Source organism: Physeter macrocephalus, chromosome 19 (genome assembly GCF_002837175.3).
Source record: "Physeter macrocephalus isolate SW-GA chromosome 19, ASM283717v5, whole genome shotgun sequence".
Taxonomy (NCBI): Eukaryota; Metazoa; Chordata; class Mammalia; order Artiodactyla; family Physeteridae; genus Physeter; species Physeter macrocephalus.
In genome coordinates this window covers 3,149,950-3,172,458 of record NC_041232.1, presented here as the reverse complement: position 1 = coordinate 3,172,458, position 22,509 = coordinate 3,149,950, and the positions used below count along the sequence as shown (strand labels likewise).

The 22,509-nt window shown below is 42.4% G+C and overlaps 1 protein-coding gene across 1 annotated transcript in view; it reads left to right on the top strand.

The window, feature by feature from the left end:
- The window catches only part of LOC102976977 (sodium/glucose cotransporter 1-like), a 63,607-nt gene that overhangs the window by 7,886 nt on the left and 33,212 nt on the right, over nucleotides 1–22,509 (top strand). Inside the window, 5 exon segments of the mRNA XM_028480522.1 lie at nucleotides 6,128–6,232; nucleotides 7,779–7,838; nucleotides 17,145–17,249; nucleotides 18,772–18,874; nucleotides 19,969–20,052. Of these exon segments, the coding sequence (XP_028336323.1) occupies nucleotides 6,128–6,232; nucleotides 7,779–7,838; nucleotides 17,145–17,249; nucleotides 18,772–18,874; nucleotides 19,969–20,052 (457 nt within the window).

Here is a 22,509-nt window from a genome sequence, read left to right as displayed (position 1 = left end):
GTTTTGTTTGTTCTTCTTTCTCTAGTTCCTTTAGGTGTAAGGTTAGATTGTTTATTTGAGATTTTCCTTGTTTCTTGAGGTAGGATTGTATTGGTATGAACTTCCCTCTTAGAACTGCTTTTGCTGCATTCCATAGGTTTTGGATTGTCGTGTTTTTGTTGTCATCGGTCTCTAGGTATTTTCTGATTTCCTCTTTGATTTCTTCAGTGATCTCTTGGTTATTTAGTAATGTATTGTTTAGCCTCCATGTGTTTGTGTTTTTTATGTTTTTTTCCCTGTAATTTATTTCTAATGTCTTAGCGTTGTGGTTGGAAAAGATGCTTGGTATGATTTCAATTTTCTTAAATTTACCGTGGCTTGATTTGTGACCCAAGATGTGATCTATCCTGGAGAATGTTCCATGTGCACTTGAGAAGAAAGTGTAATGTGCTGTTTTTGTTATATCTTCTTCTTGGATTGATCCCTTCATCATTATGTAATTTCCTTCCTTGTCTCTTGTAACATTCTTTATTTTAAAGTCTATTTTATCTGATATGAGTATTGCTACTCCAGCTTTCTTTTGATTTCCATTTGCGTGTAATATCTTTTTCCATCCCCTCACTTACAGTCTGTGTGTGTCCCTAGGTCTGAAGTGGGTCTCTTGTGGACAGCATATATATGGGTCTTGTTTTTGTATCCATTCAGCAAGCCTGTGTCTTTTGGTTGGAACATTTAATCCATTCACACTTAAGGTAATTATCAATATGTATGTTCCTACTGCCATTTTCTTAATTGTTTGGGGTTTGTTTTTGTAGGTCCTTTTCTTCTCTTGTGTTTCCCACTTAGAGAAGTTCCTTTAACATTTATTGTAGAGCTGGTTTTGTGGTGCTGAATTCTCTTAGCTTTTGCTTGTCTGTAAAGATTTTGATTTCTCCATCAAATCTGAATGAGATCCTTGCCAGGTAGAGTAATCTTGGTTGTAGTTTCTTCCCTTTCATCACTTTAAATATATCGTGCCACTCGCTTCTGACTTGTAGAGTTTCTGCTGAGAAATCAGCTGTTAACCTTATGGGAGTTCCCTTGTATGTTATTTGTCATTTTTCCCTTGTTGCTTTTAATAATTTTTCTTTGTCTTTAATTCTTGACAATTTGATTACTATGTGTCTTGGTGTGTTTCTCCTTGGGTTTATCCTGCCTGGGACTCTGCACTTCCTGGATTTGGGTGGCTATTTCCTTTCCCATGTTAGGGATGTTTTTGACTATAATTTCTTCAGATATTTTCTCAGGTCCTTTCTCTCTCTCTTCTCCTTCTGGGACCCCTCTAATGCAAATATTATTGCGTTTAATGTTGTCCCAGAGGTCTCTTAGGCTGTCTTCATTTCTTTTCATTCTTTTTTCTTTATTCTGTTCTGCAGCAGTGAATTCCACCATTCTGTCTTCCAGGTCACTTATCCGTTCTTCTGCCTCAGTTATTCTGCTATTGATTCCTTCTAGTGTATTTTTCATTTCATTTATTATATTGTTCATCTCTGTTTGTTTGTTCTTTCATTCTTCTAGTTGTTTGTTCTTTAATTCTTCTAGGTCTTTGAATTTTTTTTAATTAAAAAAAATTATTTATTTATTTATGGCTACGTTGGGTCTTCGTTGCTGCATGTGGGCTTTCTCTAGTTGCAGCAAACAGGGGCTACTCTTCATTGCAGTGCACAGGCTTCTCATCGTGTTGGCTTCTCTTGTTGTGGAGCACGGGCTCTAGGCACGCGGACTTCAGTAGTTGTGGCTCGCGGGCTCTAGAGCGCAGGCTCAGTAGTTGTGGCACACGGGCTTAGTTGTTCCGCGGCACGTGGGATCTTCCTGGACCAGGGACTGAACCTGTTTCCTCTGCATTGGCAGGCAGATTCTTATCCATTGTGCCACCAGGGAAGCCCTCTTCTAGGTCTTTGTTAAACATTTCTTGCATCTTCTCAATCTTTGCCTCCATTCTTTTTCCGAGGTCCTGGATCATCTTCGCTATCATTATTCTGAATTATTTTTCTGGAAGGTTGCCTATCTCCACTTCACCTAATTGTTTTTCTGGGGGTTTATCTTGTTCCTTCATCTGGTACATCATCCTCTGCCATTTCATTTTGTCTGTCTTTCTGTGAATGTGTTTTTTTTTCCACAGGTTGCAGGATTTTAGTTCTTCTTGCTTCTGCTGTCTGCCCTCTGGTGGATGAGGTTATCTAAGAGGCTTGTGCAAGCTTCCTGATGGGAGGGACTGGTGGTGAGTAGAGCTGGGTGTTGCTCTGGTGGGCAGAGCTCAGTAAAACTTTAATCTGCTTGTCTGCTGTTGGGTGGGGCTGAGTTCCCTCCTTGGTGGTTGTTTGGCCTGAGGCAACCCAGCACTGGAGGCTACAGGCTCTTTGTTGGGGCTAATGGCAGACTCTGGGAGGGCTCATGCCAAGGAGTACTTCCCAGAACTTATGCTGCCAGTGTCCTTGTCCCCAGGGTGAGCCACAGCCTCCCCCCGCCTCTGCAGGAGACCCTCCAACACTAGCAGGTAGGTCTGGTTCAGTCTCCTGTGGGGTCACTGCTCCTTCCCCCTGGGTCTTGATATGTACACTACTTTGTGTGTGTCCTCCAAGAGTGGAGTCTTTGTTTCCCTCAGTCCTGTCAAAGTTCTGCAATCAAATCCTGCTAGACTTCAAAGTCTGATTCTCTGGCAATTCCTCCTCCCGTTGCCAGACCCCTAGGTTGGGAAGCCTGACGTGGGGCTCAGAACCTTCACTCCAGTGGGCGGGCTTCTGTGGTATAATTGGTCTCTAGTTTGTGAGTCACCCACCCAGCGGTTATGGGATTTGATTTTATCATGATTGCACCCCTCCTACCGTCTCATTGCGGCTTCTCCTTTGTCTTTGGATACGGGGTATCTTTCTTGGTGAGTTCCCGTGTCTTCCTGTCGATGATTGTTCAGCAGTCAGTTGTGATTCCAGTGCTCTTGCAAGAGGGACTGAGCACACGTCCTTCTACTCCTTCATCTTGAACCAATCCTGGATGTGACTTCTTTTTACACTATTAGAATTATTGCTTAGTGAACAAACTGTATTATGGTATTGATAAAGGAAATGGAAATAAAAGAGTAATTTTGCCACTTCAACTTTCTTTCTTTTATTCTTTTATTCAGTCAGCAAATATCCGATGGGTATGAGTTGCTCTTGTCTGGGCCCTCCATGTGGCTTACTCATGTGGTCGGTGCTCAGGCCTCTTCTTACCTGGCTTGGCGGTGGTGAAACTGAAACTCAGTCCTCCCTCCCATCCCACGTTGCCACCTGGCTCTCCTCCTTTTCTGCTGCTTCACCAGCCACTCATTCGAGGTCCCCCTGGCTGGTTCTTTCCCATCTCCCTGGCTGCTGAATGCTGAACCTCCCCAGGGCCAGACCCTGGTGTCTCCTGTCCAGTTACGCTCACACGCCTGGCGACATGGCATTAAAGACAACTTGCTAGACTGGTAGCAAGTCCCAGCTCTCTCCCTCAACTCCAGTCTTGTGTATCCCGCTGCCCATTTGACACCTGACTCGAAAGGTCTGTCAGGTCTTGCGTATGGAACATGCGTTCTGCACATCTTCTACTCCTGCTGTCTTCCCTGTCCCTGAACCGCAACTCCATCCTTCTAGTTGCTCAGGTTGACACCCGTGGAGTCGTGTTAGACTTTTTATTCTCTCTCACCCCAACTTCCAATCCATCAGGAAGTCCTGGGACTCGATTTAAAAAACAGATTTGAAATCCGACCTCTTCTCATCAGTGCCTCCAGGCCCATGCTGCCGTCACCCTCACCTGGACTGATTGTAACAGCCTCTTCTCTCGGCGCCCTCCTTCCACTTGTGCTCCTCCACCTCCAACCTCAACAAAGCAGCTGAAGGGTCAGACCATGTCACCTGACTGCTTAAAACCCTCTGGGGGCTCCCATGTCACCCAGAATGAAAGCCCAGCCTATGTTAGGCCACAGATGATCTGCACCTCCTTACCTCTGTGACCTTGAACAATTAAGCCTTGCTCCTGCCTCAGGGCCATTGCCCCTGCTGCTCCCTCTGCCTGGAGGCTCTCTGCTCTCACAGGTACCCCTGGCTTGCCCCTCACCCCTCCTCACAGAAAGTCGGCCCTGCCCACTCTACTGCATAGCACTTCCTGCCTGCTTTCTTTTTTTTTTTTTTTAATTGGGGTATAGTTGTTTTATAATGTTGTGTTAGTTTCTACCGTACAGCGAGGTGAAGTAGAGTTCCCTGTGCTATACAGCAGGTTCTCATTAGTTATCTATTTTATACATATTAGTGTATATATGTCAATCCCAATCTCCCAGTTTATCCCACCCCCCCTTTCCCCCCTTGGTAGCCATACATTTGTGCTCTACGTCTGTGTCTCTATTTCTGCCTTGCAAACCGGTTCATCTGTACCATTTTTCCAGATTCCACATTTATGTGTTAATACATGATATTTGTTTTTCTCTTTCTGACTTCACTCCGTATGACAGTCTCTAGGTCCATCCACGTCTCTACAAATGGCCCAATTTTATTTCTTTTTATGACTGAGTAATATTCCATTATATATATGTACCACATCTTTTTTATCCATTCGTCTGTCGATGGACATTTAGGTTGCTTCCGTGCCTGTCTGCTTTCTAACCTTTCTTCTTCTCTGTAGGACTTTACTATTTATCACTGTCTATTGTGCTATAAAATAATCCCCTAATTTATCTTGTTCATCCTCTTCTTCCTAAGAGAATGTTAGCTTCATGAGGGCAGGGATTTGTCTGTTTTACTCACTGATGTATTCCTAGTATGTACAACACTGTCTGACACATAGTTGGCAGTGGACATTTATTAATAGTTACTGAATTAATGAAGGTACATTTAATGTACTAATGTCTTCCTAGGTCTATATAAACATAGGTAGGTAGATAGAGATATTTTATATTTATACACAGTTGTATGGTGTTATATTACATGGACATTGCACCATTTATGTAACATTATTGGGCAATTTAGATTGTATATAGTTTTTCATTATTATGATAAAGGTAGCAAACATTCCTAATAGTAAAAATAACTGCTTGAGTAATTATTATGTGCCTCTTCCAAGATTTTTTTTGCCTTATATTTGTTGGTGCTACGATGTTTGGGTGCCTGTATGTTCTCAGTTATGTCTTACTAGTGCATTTTATGTTTCATGGTTTAAAAACAAAACAAAAAAACCTCTGTCATATTTAATGCTTTTGGTATTGAATGCTACTTTATCTTATGTTAATATCGTCAATGCTATGGTTTTTGTTTGTTTGTTTTTATCTAAAAGCCTTTGTTATTTTTAGTCTCTCTTAATAATTTGGTTTTAAGTGTATCTTGTGTCAAATATAGCACAGTATTTGGATTTGGATTTTGAATGGAGTGGCTATATCTACTCAATTAAAATTGATTTAGGAGGAATTTTGTTCATTTTAAATGCCTCTGGGATTTTTTATTTTGAAAGTAACATATGCTGGTTGTAAAAAAAAAAAAAGTTACAATCCAAGTATGGAACTTGAAATTTACTTACCATTCCATTTCTATAACCATGATTCCAGTCCCCAGAAGTATTTTTATATATATACTACCAGAATTACTCCCATGTTTATATAAACATACATGTGCACAAGTGTAATATGCACACACAAAATTTTAATGAGATTATATTATCAATATTGTTTACGTTATTTTTTATCATTTAATAGAGTTCCTTTGTTCTTTCTGTATGCTACATTGTATTTCATCATATTCATGTACCTTAGTATTTTAACCATTCTCTTATAATCAGTTAGATTGTTAATATTTTTAAATTACTTCAAACAGTGATGAAATTACACTCCTGCTAATATTTCTTCAGTTGCAAGTAAGTCAGTGGAGCGTGTGGAGGGTGGCAACATAAGAATGCAGTAATACTTTTTTCCCTTCGTCCCTTTTTACTTGGCTTCTAATTTATCGTTAGGGTTTGTATAGAAAAAATATGAATGGGAATTCTGCCCAGGGTATAATCCCTTTTGAGGAAATGTATTGATAAAATTCAGGTTGAGTTTATATTTGTGAAAATTAGTTTTTGAAGTTGGACTAACAGTTCTGATCTGTAATTGTCTTTTGATTTTCAGATAGGTGCTTTTCTTTTTGCCTCGAATATTGGCACTGGGCACTTTATGGGCCTGGCTGGAAAGGGGGTGTCTTCAGGGATTGCTGTTGGGGCCTTCGAGTGGAATGTAAGTAGTGCCTTCTGTAGCAGCTAACCTCCACCTTTATCATTGTCCAAATGAAACATAAAAACTTGCTTTCAGCCCTGAGTAAATATTAAAGACTCCTTGAGAAGTCATGGAAGAAAGGAACCAAGTCTTTGATTTCTCAACAAGATTGTGCTAGTTTCATTCTTCTTAATAAAGTAATGAAGAGATAGAGAATGTTTACATTCCAAGGACCATAGGAGACTAGTCAGGTAGGGAAAAGATCATATTAACACTTAAATATATATGTAGATAAACATATACATACATACATACACATATGTATGTGTGTGTACATAGACATATAGATATATATGTATATATGTGTGTGTGTGTTTATCAGTATGTACACATTTGCAGTATGCAGTTGACCCTTGAAAAACATGCATTTAAACCGTGCACGTCCGGTTACACGCAGATTTTTTTTCAATAAATATAGTACTTGTATTTTCATTTCACAGATCTTTAAATTGACTACGTGTGGGGAAAAGTTTGTGTTCAATTAGAGATCACGATATGTGGAATCAAAAGAACTAGGGTTTGAGTCCTGATTCTATCTAGATTGTTTCAGCTTCCTGCCCTTGGATGAGTCATTTATCAATTCCTTTGTTTTTGAGACAGATTTAGCTTGACTACATGGGGGTTGGCACCCCTAACCCCCACATTGTTCACGGGTCAACTGTATACTGAGAATAGGCTCAACTGAGTTCTTTGAGATATTCAGCTGGTTACTACAAAACTCCTAATTGATCGTCTATGAATACTAGGTTTCAACTATAAAACTTATAAAATGGATTATTTATCTAATCTGTGGAATATATTTGTTGTAGGACATAGAATTTGTTCACCTAAATTAATATAAGTGAGTTTATGTGTCTTGGGTTAATTAACCTATCTCTATATAAATCACCTGGCCCTTTTTTTTTTTGATAAATCAGAAAGCTCCCTACTTTCTGGGTCTCATCTTTTCCTCTGGTAGACTACAGAAATAAACAATACTTCTAACAAAGTTAATTCCAGACCTGATAAGGAGCCCTGGTCTTTACCACCATTTAGTTCTCAGAATTCATTCACATCTCCTTCATATATTCAACTTACCCCTTCTTTGTAAAGAAAGCCAGAGCCAAATGCATTACTTAATTTCAATAACTTGTGTAAATTTTGGTATAGTTTCTCTACCATTTCTCCGAATGGTTTCTGATTTTTTTTTTTTACTATCTTTTTTGTTTAATTATAAGCCACCTTTGTTTCTATCTGGAAGTAGGCAAACAATAAATTTTAATAAATATCTTGAAAATTGGCTCAGCTAACCCCACCTAAATTAAGGATGCACCCCTTTATAGGCAAAGATCAAGTGCCTGTAAGTTAAGTTTGTTGTACTGGAAGGCTTATGCTTGGGCTGTTATTTGCAAGGTCCCCAGTAATGATACATTTATTGGGCTCAAAACAGTAACTGAACTTGTATCTCATTTAAGAGCTTAGCCTAGGTGGGACCCTGATTTAATTGCTCTTCTTTTCTTGGTTTCAGGCTCCATTTGTGCGCTGTGTTCTTGGTTGGGTATTTTCTCCCATTTACATTAAGGCTGGGGTGAGTATCCATTACCAGTTACTCTTTTCTCTACAATATTTTTTCTTTTTTTTTTTTTTTTGCGGTACTCGGGCCTCTCACTGTTGTGGCCTCTCCCATTGCAGAGCACAGGCTCCAGACACGCAGGCCCAGCGGCCATGGCTCACGGGCCTAGCCGCTCCGTGGCATGTGGGATCTTCCCAGACCGGGGCACCAACCCGTGTCCCCTGCATCGGCAGGCAGACTGTCAACCACTGCGCCACCAGGGAAGCCCTACAATATTTTTTCTTACAAATATTGCATATGTACATAAAAACATCCTAGAGGGGGCTTCCCTGGTGGCGCAGTGGTTAAGAATCCGCCTGCCAATGCGGGGGACATGGGTTCGAGCCCTGGTCCGGGAGGATCCCACATGCCGCGGAGCAACTGAGCCCGTGCACCACAACTGCTGAGCTTGTGCTATTGAGCCGGTGTGCTGTGGCTGCTGAAGCCCACGTGCCTAGAGCCTGTGCTCCACAACAGGAGGGGCCACCGCAATCAGAAGCCTGCGCACCGCAGCGGAGCGTGGCCCCCACTCGTCACAGCTAGAGAAAGCCCACACGCAACAACCAAGACCCAATGCAGCCAAAAATAAATAAATTAATTAAATTTAATTAAATTTAAAAAAATAACATCCTAGAAGACAAGTTAAACTTCTCAGTGTTCTGATCCTTGTACTGATTTCCCTAAATCCTAAGAAATGTCTGAAATAACATCATTCTGACTGGTAAACAGAAGCCAGTAACTGCCTACTGTTTCACTCTGGACCTTACTCAAGAGTTCACCTCTTAAGCTTTTATAGAAAACATTTTAAAACTTTGTTAAAAAAATAAGACCTAAATTAAGAGAACAATTCTGTTAATGATTGGAAGACAACAGCCTAAAAATGTTAGTTCTCCCTAAATCCAGAAGAAGATGTTTGAGGAACTTGACAAGCTGACTCTAAAATGTATGTAGGAGATAAGGGGACAAAGAGGTCAGTGCCTGGCTGAGAGAGAACAAAGAAGAAACCGTCCAGGCCTAGCATCCACAGGGATACATGGCATGATGTCACCAACATGGCAGAATAAGAGTGTTCTGTCAAAGAACTCCAGTTCAGACTGTCACCCAGAGGTGAGAGGGCCTTTGTGGAAGTACAGGAGTCATGCTGTTGGAAATAAAAAATACCCACGACTGGATGCATTGAAGAGGGTGAGAGGGACAGGTTAACTTTACCCATGTCACCCCTCCCCCGAGGTGGCACAGCTCAGTGCCAAGAGATACCTTCTTAGCCTGAGATTTGTCCCATGGGGGAGAGTGACAGCGTGTAAGTGCCCAGCTACTCTAGCTGCGCAGACTGCTGCCAAAAATACCTACTTCTTTCTCACTCCATCTAGAATATTCAAGTGTGCTGTATGACCAGGGGGTGGGGAGTGGCTGGGAGAGCAGCACTCAGGGCTCTCAGATGGCATCAAAGGAACACAAATCTACTAACCCCCTTGCAAACTCTATCAGGAAGCCTGCCAGTAAGCCGCTGGGGGCTCTTCACCTGCAGATCTCCCCAGCTGGCCTGCAGACACCCCAACATTCTGCATGCCTCACCCACATATGCCTCCACCTTGTGGCCAGCTCCCTTAGCTTACCTCCAATTGTGGCAGTGTTGATTCCTGGCGTAAAGCTAGTGAGCACACGTAGAAAGCCAGTCTGACCCTGTGGGATTGGGAAAGCACATAGATGAGCATTCAGCACCACCCTCTGTAAGGCAAGCAAACTGGAGGCTGTCAGCTCTCAACCTGGCTTTGTAGGATCAAGGAAGACATGTGAAGCAGGTGTATCCAAGGAAAGGTCTGAGAAAGCCTCAGAATCCCTAGCAGGACTGATGGAAGGTATTTGTCTCCAAAAACCAGTCAGTAAAAACTGGAGGCGGTGACTGCTTCCTCAAATGCAGAAACATCAACACAAGACTTCAAGGAACTTGAAAAATCGAGGAAACATGACACCACCAAAGGAACACAATAATTTTCCAGTAACCAACTCCAAAGATTTGCCTGATAAAAGGTTCAAGACAGTTGTTTGAAGGAAGCTCAGCGAGCTACAAGAAAACACAGAAGGACAACTCAGCGAAATAAGGAAAACAATATGTGAAGGAAATGAGAGGTTTAACAGAGAGATAGGAATCCTAACTAAACAAATTCTGGAGCTGAAGATTACAATGAATTAAATGAAAAATGCAACTCAGGACATCAACAGCAGGCTTGGCAAAGCAGAAGAAAGATTCTGTGAACTCAATGATAGGTCATTTGAAATTACCCAGTCAGAGGAGAACAAAGGAAAAAGAATGAAAAAGAGTGAAGAAAGCCTATGTGAGCTATGGGACACCATTAAAAGAAACAATCTACACATTACTGGCATCCCAGAAGGAGAAGAGAGGGAGAAGCAGGCAGAAAGCTTATTTAAAATGGAGAACTTCCCAAATCTGAGGAGAGATTTGGATATCCAAGATGACAAAGCTCATCAGTTCCCCCACAAGTTTTAACCCCAAACTATCTTCTCCAAGACACATTATAATAAAACTGTCTGAAATCAAAGACAGAGAGGAAATTTTAAAAGCAGGAAAAGAAAAAAAGTTCCTCACATACAAGGGAACGCCCATAAGGCTATCAGTGGATTTCTCAGCAGAAGGCTTGCAGGACAGGAGACAGTGGGATGATGTATTCAAAGTGGTAAAGGAAAAAGACTGCCAACCAAGAATACTTTATCTGGCAGAGTTGGTCTTCAGAAATGAAAGAGAAAAAAAGACTTTCTCAGACAAACCAAAGCTGGGGGAGTTCATCAACACTAGAGCTGCCTTATAAGAAATGGTGGAAGGAGTCTTCAAGCTGAAATGAAAGGATGCTAATTAGTAACATGAAAACATAGTAAGTAGATAGTCAAAATCAGACTACTCAAATACAGTAAGATGGTGGTACGTTAACCACTTAACTCTAAAGGTTAAAGGACAAAAGTATATTTAAAAAAACCATAGCTACAATTATGTGTTAACAGATACGTAATATAAAGAGAGGTAAACTGTGATATCAAAAACATAAAATGTCAGGAGGGAAGTAAAAGGGTAGAGTTTTTATATGCATTTGAGTTATCACCTTGAAATAGACTGTTATATCTATGGAAGCCTCATGGTAACCACGAAGCAAAAAGCTATGCTAGATACACAAAAGAGAAAGGAGAGAATCAAAGCATACTACTATGGAAAATCATTAATTCACAAAGGAAGATAGTAAGAGAGGAAGAAAGTAACAGGGAAACTACAAAACAGTTAGAAAACAACTACCAAGATGGCATTAGTAAGTCCTTACCTAGCAATAATTACTTTACATGTAAATGAATTGAATACTCCAATCAAAAGGCATAGAGTGGATGAATGGATTAAAAAATTAGCATGGTGGGGGGCTTCCCTGGTGGCGCAGTGGTTGAGAATCTGCCTGCCAATGCAGGGGACACGGGTTCGAGCCCTGGTCTGGGAAGATCCCACATGCCGCGGAGCAACTGGGCCCATGAGCCACAACTACTGAGCCTGCGCGTCTGGAGCCTGTGCTCCGCAACAAGAGAGGCCGCGACAGTGAGAGGCCCGCGCACCGCGATGAAGAGTGGCCTCCGCTCGCCACAACTAGAGAAAGCCCCGCCCGCCACAACTAGAGGAAGCCCTCACACAGAAACGAAGACCCAATACAGCCAAAAATAAATAAATAAATAAATAAATAAATAAATAAATAAAAATTAGCATGGTGGGACTTCCCTGGTGGTCCACTGGTTAACACTTTGCCTTCCAATGCAGGGGGTAAGGGTTCGATCCCTGGTTCGAGAGCTAAGATCCCACATGCCTCGTGGCCAGAAAACCAAAACATGAAACAGAAGCAGTATTGTAACAAATTCAATAAAATGGTCTACATCAAAAAAATCTTTAAAAAAAAAATTAGCATGGTGACTATCATTAACAATACTGTATTATACACTTAAATGTTGCTAAGAGAGTAAATCTTAAATGTTCTCACAACAAAAAAGTGGCAGTTTTGTGGGGTGATGGAGATAATAACGTAAACTTACTGTGCTAATCATTTTGCAATATATACATGTATCAGATCACATCACATACCTTAAACTTGTATGATGATGTATGTCATAGCTCAATAAATCTGGAAAAAAGTAAATAAAGTGTATGTAGAAGAGCAAAAGCATAAGAATAGCAAAGATATTCCTATCAAAGAAAAATAAGAAGGACTTATCTTACCAAATAGCACGACTTACTATAAAGCTGTAGTAATTAAGACAGTTTGGTATTGGCACAAGGATAAACACATTGACACAAGAGAGAGTGAAAAAGCCCAGAAACACTCATATGTATGAACACCTGATTTATGACATTGAGGGCATTGCAGATGACTGAGGAAAGGAGGATCAATTGGTTATCATATGAAAAAAATAAAATTAAATCCCTATTCTACACATAAATAATTTTGGATTGATTAAAGGCTTAAATAGGAAAGGCAAAAATTTGTCTAACTTTTATAAGAAAATAAAGAATATCTTTATGTCCTTGAGGTATAGAAGGATTTTAAAATATACAAAAAGCCCAAATCTCTGGCTAACCACCAAAGTACACAGGCATACCTGAGACCCCAGGGAGCCCAGCCAAAAAAAGATCTGTCTTGCAAAGACAGGACTGTTCCTGGAGAGATTTGTGAGTTTGCTGTGCTAGTGACTGAGCACATTCCCCAGCCCGCACAGGGCAGGCAGTGGAAGACAGAAGTCTTGCTGGTTGGAGGTATCAAGGACATAATTGAGGGCTGGCAAAGCAACCCGAAACTTAGGAGGAGAGCTCCAGAAACAAGGGAGCCAAAGAGAGGGTTGGTCCCCAAATCTCAGTATAAATTCTGCCCAAACCCTTGACTGACTGCCAGGCTACTCAAGTGCAGGGAAAACCTTCAGAGGACCAGGCTAAGTCAGCAGCAGCTGGAAGCTGGAAAACCAAGTGGAGACCTCAGCTTCTGCACTGCAGGGTGGGGGTCAGGGTGGCACGGAAGATATGGTAGTCTGAGTCCAGACACATTCATTTCCTACTCAAACAAGAGCACTAATCCTTGGAAGAACAAAACGGATTCTAGAGTGCTACATCATATTATCTATGATGGCCAGTCTTCAACCAAGAATTATTAGATATGCCAAGAAATGGGAAAATAAACATGACCCACACTCAGGGAGAAAAAAAGCAATAAGTAGAAGCTGACTCTGAGCAGACCCAGATGTAGATTTAACAAAACAAAGACTTCAGCTTGCTGTTATAAATGTATTCCAAAATGTAAAGGAAAATGTGATATTAATGAGTGAACAAATAGGACCTCTCAACAGAGAAACTGAAACTGTAGAAAAGAACCAAGTCGGGACTTCCCTGGTGGTGCAGTGGTTAAGAATATGCCTGCCAGTGCAGCGGACACGGGTTCGATCCCTGGTCCAGGAAGATCCCACATACCGTGGAGCAACTAAGCCTGTGTGCCAGAACTACTGAGCCTGCACCACGACTACTGAAGCCTGCGCGCCTAGAGCCCATGCTCCACAACAAGAGAAGCTACCGCTATGAGAAGCCTGCATACCACAGTGAAGAGTACCCCCTGCTCATGGCAACTAGAGAAAGCCCGCACACAGCAACAAAGACCCAATGCAGCCAAAAATAAAAAAAAATTTTTTTAATAAAAAATAAACAAAAGTAAAAACCAAAAAAACCCCAAAACAAACAAAAAAACCAAGTCAAAATTCTCGAGTTGAAAAGCATAGTAGCTGAAATGAAAACTTCACAAGAGGAGTTCAACAGCACAATTAAGATGGCAAAAGAGAGAATCAGTGAACTTGAAGATAAGAATTACTCAGGGTAAAGAACAGAGGAGAAAAAACTGAAGAAAAAGGAACAAAACCTTAGAGACCTGTGATACAATATCAAGCAATCGATCAGACATGTAATTGGAGTCCCAGAAAGAGAAGAGAAAGAGGCAGAAAAAAATTTTTGAAGAAATAATAACCGAAAATATATCCTTTGGTGGAAAATGTTAATTTACAGATTCAAAATGCTTGACAAACACTAAATAGAATAAACACAAAGAAAACTACACATAGGTTTACATCACAGTCAAACTGCTAAAAGCAAAGATAAAGAGAAGATTTTGAAAGTGGTAAAAGAAAAGCAACACATTACATGCAGGGAAACAATGATACAGTTAATAGACGACTTCTCATCAGATACAGTGGAGACCAGAAAACATCAGAATGACATAGTCACATGCTGAATGGAAGAAAAAGCTGTCAACCGAGAATTCTATACCCAGCAAAAGTATTCTTTAAAAAATGAAGATGAAATATATATAAATAGGGCTTCCCTGGTGGTGCAGTGGTTAAGAATCTGCCTGCCAATGCAGGGGACATGGGTTCGAGTCCTGGTCCAGGAAGATCCCACATGCCGCAGAGCAGCTAAGCCCATGCGCCTAGAGCCCGTGTTCCACAACGGGAAAGGCTGCCACAATGAGGGGCCTGCGCACCGCAACAAAGAGTGGCCCCCACTCGCTGCAACTAGAGAGGGCCCGTGCACAGCAACAAAGACCCAACGCAGCCAAAAATAAATTAAATAAATTGTTTTAAAAAAGAAATATATATAAATATTGAATCATTATTTTGTACACCTGAAACCAATGTAAGGTGATATGTCACTTATACTTTAATTAAAAAAAGAACTTATTGCAAAAAAAAAATATTTGAAGGTTATTGGGTAGGTAAAAATTTCTTAGGACCCAAAAACCACAAACCATAAAGGAAGAAATTTATATATTGGACTTCAAAGTAAAATTTTAAACTTTAACTCTTTGAAGTATATTTTTAAGAAAGTGAAAAGTCAAGCTAGAGACTGGGAAGGAGTATTTGTAGAACATACTGACAATAAAAGACATATCCTGAATATACATATTTTTAAAAACTCTTAAAGCTTAACAGCAAGAAGACATTTCACCAAAGAAAATATACAGATGGCAAATAATCACATGAAGAGATGTTCACTATCACTGACCGTTAGGAAAATGCTACTTAAAATCAGATCCCATGCACACCCACTAGAATGGCTGAGATTAAAAGGACTGACGCTACCAAGAGCTGGAGAGGTTGTGGAGCCCCTGGGGCTCGTACCTTTCTGGAGGGAACGTTGGCAAACAGGTTGGCAGTTTCTTACCCAGTTACACCTTAGGATCTAGCCGTTCTGTTCCTGGGTGTGGCACTTCACCCCACCCCAGAGAAATGAAGACGCACGTCCACACACAGACTGGTACAGGGAGTTTTAGTCCTAACAGCCAAACCTAGAAATAATCTGAATTGGGACAGACAGCACGCGACATGGTACTAGGTGGCACCGAGGAGCCGTCGAGTGACAGCACGGGTGAGAAGCAGAATGTGGTACCAGGTGAAAGCAGCAGGACATAGAAGCACACACGCTCTTTTTTTTGGGGGGGTTGTATTTATTCTTTATTGATTATGGATACTTTCCTTACTAGCCATATGCATTAAAAGAAAATTGTGAACCAGTAAAATAAACCAGACAGAGAAACAAATACTGCATGATATGAGTTATATGTGGAATCTTAAAAAATTGTCAAACTCATAGAAACACACAACAGAATGGTGGTTGCCAGGGTTGGGTTGTGGAGGAAATAGGAAGGTCTGCTGGTCCCAAAGGGAAGTTCATGAGTGATTTGTGAGCAGGAACTCTGGTCGTTCTGTGACCATTCACACTGGTTTCCCCGGAGCTGTGTGACTCCATGGGTTTGAACTCCAGGGAAGGCGAGTCTGGTGACAGCTGGTTTTCCAAGACCGGGGTGGTGAGGATCTTGGCCGCACGCCCTTGGGGGCTTAGCAGGGTGTTAGAAATGCCTTATATTTTGAGTGTGGTGGTGTGGTGATCACACAACTGTATACATTTTCCCAAACTCATCAAACTTTTCACTTAAAATGGGATAATTTTACTGTGTGTAAACCATGGCTCATAAAACTGTTAAAAATGTACACTTGTGGAGAGGGCATTAAAATTGTGGAAGGCTTTGTTTGCCATGCAGTCTAAAGCTTGCAATTGTGAAGCCATAATCCCAGGAAAATCACCTCAGATTGTGAGGGATTTTGAGATAAAGTCTTTAAAGAAGTAATTAAGTTAAAATGAGGTCGTTAGGGTGGGTCCTAATCCAGCATGACTTTATGAGACAAGGATATTGGACACAGACATGTACAGAGGGAAGGATGAGCAGACGCAGCGGGGAGATGGTCTCAGCCAGCCAAGGAGACAGGCCTGGCATGCATCCTTCCTCAGGGCCCCACGAGAACCAGCCCCGGACACCGCGAGCTGCCAGCCCCCAGAGCTACAGGGCAATGCGTTTCTGTTGTGTGAGCCACTCTGTCGTACTTTGTGACAGCAGCCCTGGCAAACTAATATGAGTAGTGAGTGTGAAACGGCTTGGAGCCTGACTGAGAAAGTCAGCCGTGTGTGGCAGCATATGATTAAGAACCAAATGAAGAGGAAATGAATAAAAGCTCCAGGTGTTTAGGAGGGGGCGTTTGGTCCCTGCCAAGCCCCCAGCTAAGGCTTCAGAAAGCAGATGGGATTTGCATGTGTGAGGTGGGGGAACAAGAGCACAGGAGAATAATCGGGACTGGAGGCCAGATGGTATTCAGTTACCGCTGGTTTATTCACCGCCGTGAGCCAGGCACTGTGCTAGGAGCCAGGCACCTGATGAGCGAAGAGGGCGCTCCCTGCCACCGGGCACACACAGCATGAGATGGTAGAGGGAGAAATGAGCAGGGCGGTCTGGGGCACCAGCACACACACGAGCAGCATTGGCATGGAGGACCAGGTGCAAGAGCTGTGGAGTCAAGTTGTGTCTCCCTTGAGCCCTTGGTATATTTGTAGTATGTGATAAAAACATTTGATTTTGCTCTATGATTATTTCATGAAAGTGATTTGTCATCTTTTGACATATTCAATTAGCTGCATTTACTTCTGCTTTCCAAGGGTTGAACAGGAAGCTAAATTCCAAGCTTCTTGAAGACAGCGGTTTTGCCTCTTCTTTCTTAGTTCTCCCATCTTAACAGGGGTCCGTGTAATGCAAAGCAAGAGTCGGTGACCCTGCACCTGGTACTCCTGGGCCACTCCCACTGTCAGCCGCATCTCCCTGACAGCCAGCACCTTGTGAGCGCTCTGCCTGATGGTGGCTTCTCTTGTTGCTCCTACAGGTAGTAACATTGCCCAAATATTTGAGGAAGAGGTTTGGTGGCTACCGGATCCAGTTCCTCCTTGCTATTCTGTACTTATTCCTTTATATCTTCAGTAAGATCTTGGTGAGTTGTGTAAAAGCCAGCCCAAGGAAGAAAAACACAAAAAAATCGATAGGCAGGACTATGCTAGGTTTGTTGCAGCAGTTCACTCTGGGGCCCTATAAGTTACTTGTCGGCCTCTGCTGTCTAAGCTAAAGTAGAGAAAAAATAGCTTAATGATACACAAAATGAAAGGCAGAGGCATCTTCTTTGCCTCCCAAGCCTGGGTTACAGGCCCCTCCTGTGTGTTCCCAGAGAACCCTGGGCGTCATGTCATCAGGTGATGCCACTCCCCTGCTGGAAACAATCCAGGCACCCCACCACCCTTACAAGAGAACTGAACCTCGTGTTATGACTTGTGAAGCCTTCCCACCCCGGCCCTGCCTCTGGCCTCATCTCCTCCCCTGTACTCGCCGTATCATTTCTCAAATCCAGCAAGCTTATTCCCACTTGAGGCCCTTGACACCTGCTCTGTACTGTGTCTGGAATGTTCTTCCCCCAGATTTTTGAAATGTCACCTCCTGGGAGAGGCCTTCCTTGGATGTGCCCAGTCAGTCTCTACTCCATTACTGTTTCTGTTTCCTTTGTAATACACGCCACCATGTGAGAGAATTTATCTGTTTCCTTGCTTATTATCTGTCTTCTCCACTCTGGTGCAGCTTCTTGAGCCCCGGGCCCTTTCCTGGCTTGCTCCCTCCAATCCCCCTCTGCTGAGAACGTGGTTAGCACATAAGGCACTTGACAGGTGTTTTTTTTGAATGACTGAATGAGTGTCACTTATCACACTGCATGGAAATTGCCTATTTGGTGGCCTATCTCCTTCATTAAACATAAGGTACTTGAAGACAGTGACTGAGTTTTGGTAACCCTTGGATCTCCTGAACCCTGCCGAGTATCTACCGCATGGCTGGTGCTCAGTAAACATTCGGTGTGTAAATGTTGGGTGTTGGAAGAACCTCTGCCCATTGTATCCCTGGCTTTGGAGACCAGAATACCAAAGCACGAGGTTAGCCAGGTGCTTCAGACTCATTGTCAACGAAGCCTGGGGTTAACAAACCCAGCCCGCAGGCCAGTCAGACTAGTGATCTGCTTTGTACAGTCCTTGAGCTAAGAATGGTTTTTACAGTTTTAAAGAGTCTTAAAAAAACAGAAATGGTCTGTGTGCCACAAAGCCTACAGCATTTACCATCTTCCCTTTACAGAAAAAGCTTACCAGTCCCTGGTAAGCAGCCCCCTCTGCCTTTCCCACTGGCAGAACTGCAGGAACAGCTCGCTCCCTGGGCATACTCCCCACTCTGAGGCTCCAAGGAGGAAGAGGCTAAGTTGTATTAACTTAGCCCAAGGCTTAAAGGTCCTGACCTTGGCTGAACACATGGAGCACCAGCTGTGTTGCCCAACAGAACTTGGGTAGACCTCACCCAGTGTCCACTAGGGATGGAGTGGACGTGCTGACTTCAGATGGCCTCTGAGGTCAGCGTCTTTATGGGACAGCTGTCGATAGAGCTGGAAATGAAAGTGCAGCCTGCTACGTTTGTACCCATTTCAGGTGGAGATCTGCACTGGCGCCATGTTCATGAGGCTGGTTTTGGGGTTGGATGTTTACCTGGCCACCGTAGTCTTGCTGTCGGTTACTGTCATTTATGCCATCACAGATGAGGTTACTCTAACCCTACAGGTATTTGTGTTGACACAAAAGCTCTACTTCTTAGTGAAGTTCTAAAGACATTGAGACAGGGATCTCCAGCTTTTGCATTTTCCCTGAGTCTGTAAGTCACATTGCTGAGGCCTGAAAGGGCCAAATACTGAAAATAATTGAGGCAGGGGTGCCCGAGTGGTGCCCTGCCCCTGGAAATCGTATCAGACTGGCAGGGGCTTTCCAAGAGGATTGACAGGGCCGGCAGTGTTTGGAGTGGGGCAGGCCTGACACTGCAGTCTGCCGGGTGAAGGGGTGAAGGAGCGGGAGCACAGAAAGGGACTGAGAGGAGGAGCTGCTTCAGGGCATCCCGGTTACCTGGTAACCTGGTCAGGCCATCAGATGGGATCACTTAGGCAGACAATTTGAATTTGGAATGTTGATCCCATCTTGGGCTAATGCTATGTAGCATGATACGTGGCATCATAACCTTGGGTAGTGGCAGCTCCCCATCAGCCATGCATCCACGAGGTGAACAGCCGTTCTCTACCCAGACAGCCATTCTGTTTTTCTCTTTCAGTACAGTATTCAATATAAATTACATGAGATGGTCAACATTGTATTATAAAATAGGCTTTGTGTTAATGAATTTTCTCAACTGTAGGCTAATGTAAGTGTTCTGAGCACATTTAAGGCAGACCAGGCTAAGCTATAATGTTCAGTCGGTGAGATGTAGTAAATGCATTTTCGACTTAATAATATTTTCAACTTACAATGGGCTTATCAGGATGTAACCCCATCATAAGTCAAGGAAGACCTGTATACTTTTTTGCTTAGGAAAACTACCAGATTTTCATTTATCCAAAATGGGAAGTAAAAGGAAATTGGGATATAAAAGAGCAAGATAAGAATCCAACAACAGATCATGAAGGCTGTTCAAGAGAGAAAACAGGGTGTATCTAGTCTAAGCATAAGCAGTTGTAAGGCCCACTGAGTTCAGGACGGAGGTGTGGGTGTGGAGATGGGCAGACCCGAGTGTGTGGCCCAGGCATGCAGAGTAACTTCCCACAGAGTCAGGCGTGGCTCTCCTTTCCCTTTCTCTTGCCTATTCAGGCGGTTTTGCGGCTTCAGTTTATACTGATATCTCACGTGCTGGCGTTGTGGTACTGGGCTCAGTCTTGTTAATGGGCTGTGGTAAGTAAATCTGGAGAGCAGTGGGCACCGTGGGTGGACTCTGAATCTGACAGCTGCCTGGGGCCATTTCAGCACCTTCCTCTCACGGATGAGGAGACCGAGGCCCTCAGAACCCACGAGCGTTGTCTAAGGTCATGCCCGCGTCAGGAGAAAGAGGAGTTGAGGAGTAGGAGGGGTGACGACAAACTCAAGCACTTTGAACAGCAGTCAAGAGTGGTCCACCACACTCATCCCCCCTCTGTGCCTCTGTCCATGCTCTTCCTCTCCAGTCAGAAGCCCCTCTCCCTTTTGTCCACTCAGTTAAATCCATCTGTCAGGGTCAACGGAAGATCCGCCCCCGAGTGTGTGATTCCATGACTGTTCTACCTCTACGTCTTTGTTCTCTGGACTTGCATCACTACCACACAACGTGACTTTTTTTTTTTGATGGTACATACCTTGATTGTTCATTGTGTCACATAAATAAGTCATACCCACCAGGTCCAAAACTTCTTAAGAACCAGAGCCATTGTATCCTTCACACAATGAGTCTGATGCACATGGTAGGTGCTTAGTGAGTAAGACGAGTGAAAATAATAGCTGATATGAATCGAAATCAGGTACCATGCAGGGATTTATCTGTATTGCCTCATTAAATGATCACAGTCATCATGAGGCCTAACTACTTTTATTATCCTCATTTTACTGATGAGGAAGCTGAGTTACTCAGTTAACTAACTTGTTCATGAAACACACCAAGAATAGAACTCAGAGCTGGGTCCCTCTAACACCAAAGCCCCCGATATTTGAATAGCATATTACCGTACCTGTAGTGACAATTACACTCACCTTCAAGTGGAGGTTTCCTCCCACTAGCTAGGAGTAGCCTTAGTGAGGTTGGCGGTACCCACTGTTCCATGGGTCAGAGATTGGTCTTGCAGAAACCTAGAAGGAAAAGCTCTTGGCTCAGGTATTGAAAAATTATTGAAATGATATGCTAGTTCAGTTGAAGGGTTATGGTTCCATAGAGCATGTTGTTGAGCCTCATGGAAGGAGAACAGATAGACTCACACAGAATCACAAACCTCAGTCTTACCATCCAGTAAGCATTAGTGCTCCATGAAGTATACTCAACGCTGTGTTGCTGGGACACAAAGTACATGTCAGGCATGCTCCAAGGAATTTTGTAATGAGCTGGGAAACAATCACTGATTTGAGTGACACAACTATAAACTATAAAACATTCTAAGCCATTGTGTTTGCTCAATGTTAATGGTAAATATCAAATTTATTAAAACTTGCCAAGACCATCCCAATACTTGAGAATGATATCCAATTAAACTTTAAGGGCAGATGGAATATTCCATTTAATGTTAGCAATTGTATCTCTAAATAATTATATATCATTTACTGTTATAGACTGAATGTTTGTATCCCCCCAAAATTTATAAGTTGAAATCCTAACCTCCAATGTGATGGTGGGAGTTGGGGCCTTTGGGAGGTGGTTAGGTCATGAGGGAAGAACCTTCATGAATGGCATTAGTGCCCTTATAAAAGAGACCCCAGAGAGCTCCCTCGACCCTTCTGCCACATGAGGACACAGTGAGAAGATGGCCAACACCCTGTCAGCCAGCACCTTGATCTTGGACTTCCCAGCCTCCAGAACTGTGGGAAGTAAGCCATTCACTATATGGTATTTTGTTATAGCAGCCCGAACAGACTAAGACATTTTCTGAGAAATTTAATGGGATTTTTTTTTACCAGAGTATTCATGCTAGTTCTTTTGATAAGTAAACTATTTGGGAGAGGCATTGTTTTCCTTTAAAAATATACAAGAATTTGTACATCCAAGTGAATGTTGCCTTCAAACAAGTCACAGTGGGAACCCGTGCACATACAATTTTATATTTTTATTTCTAATTTTTAGGTAAGGTAAACAAAACAAAAGGGTACACAGTGAAATATTTACCACCCTCAGTTTCTCAGTTTGACTCCCCAGAGCCAACCAGTATCATAAGTTTTGTGTACATCCTACCAGAGACGGTCTTCATATGTACAAGCAAACCTTGGAGATATTGTGGGTTTGGTTCCAGACTACAGCAATGAAGCAAATGCCACAATAAAGCAAGTCACATGAATTTTTTGGTTTCCCTGTGCATATAAACTTATGTTTACACTATACTGTAGTCTGTTAAGTGTACAATAGCATTATGTCTAAAAACAAGGCACATACCTTAATTTTAAAATAATGCTGTTGGAAAAATGGCACTTATAGACTTGCTCGTTTCAGGGTTGCCACAGACCTTCAATTTGTAAAACAAAATAAAAAAAACCACATGGTATCTGCAAAGTACAATAAAGCAGAACACAATAAAATGTGGTATACCTGTACAAATATTTTTTTTTATCTGTGAGATATATATCTTAATAGAATCAGAACATTTTAAAGCCCGTTTTTCCACCACTGGAACTATATCT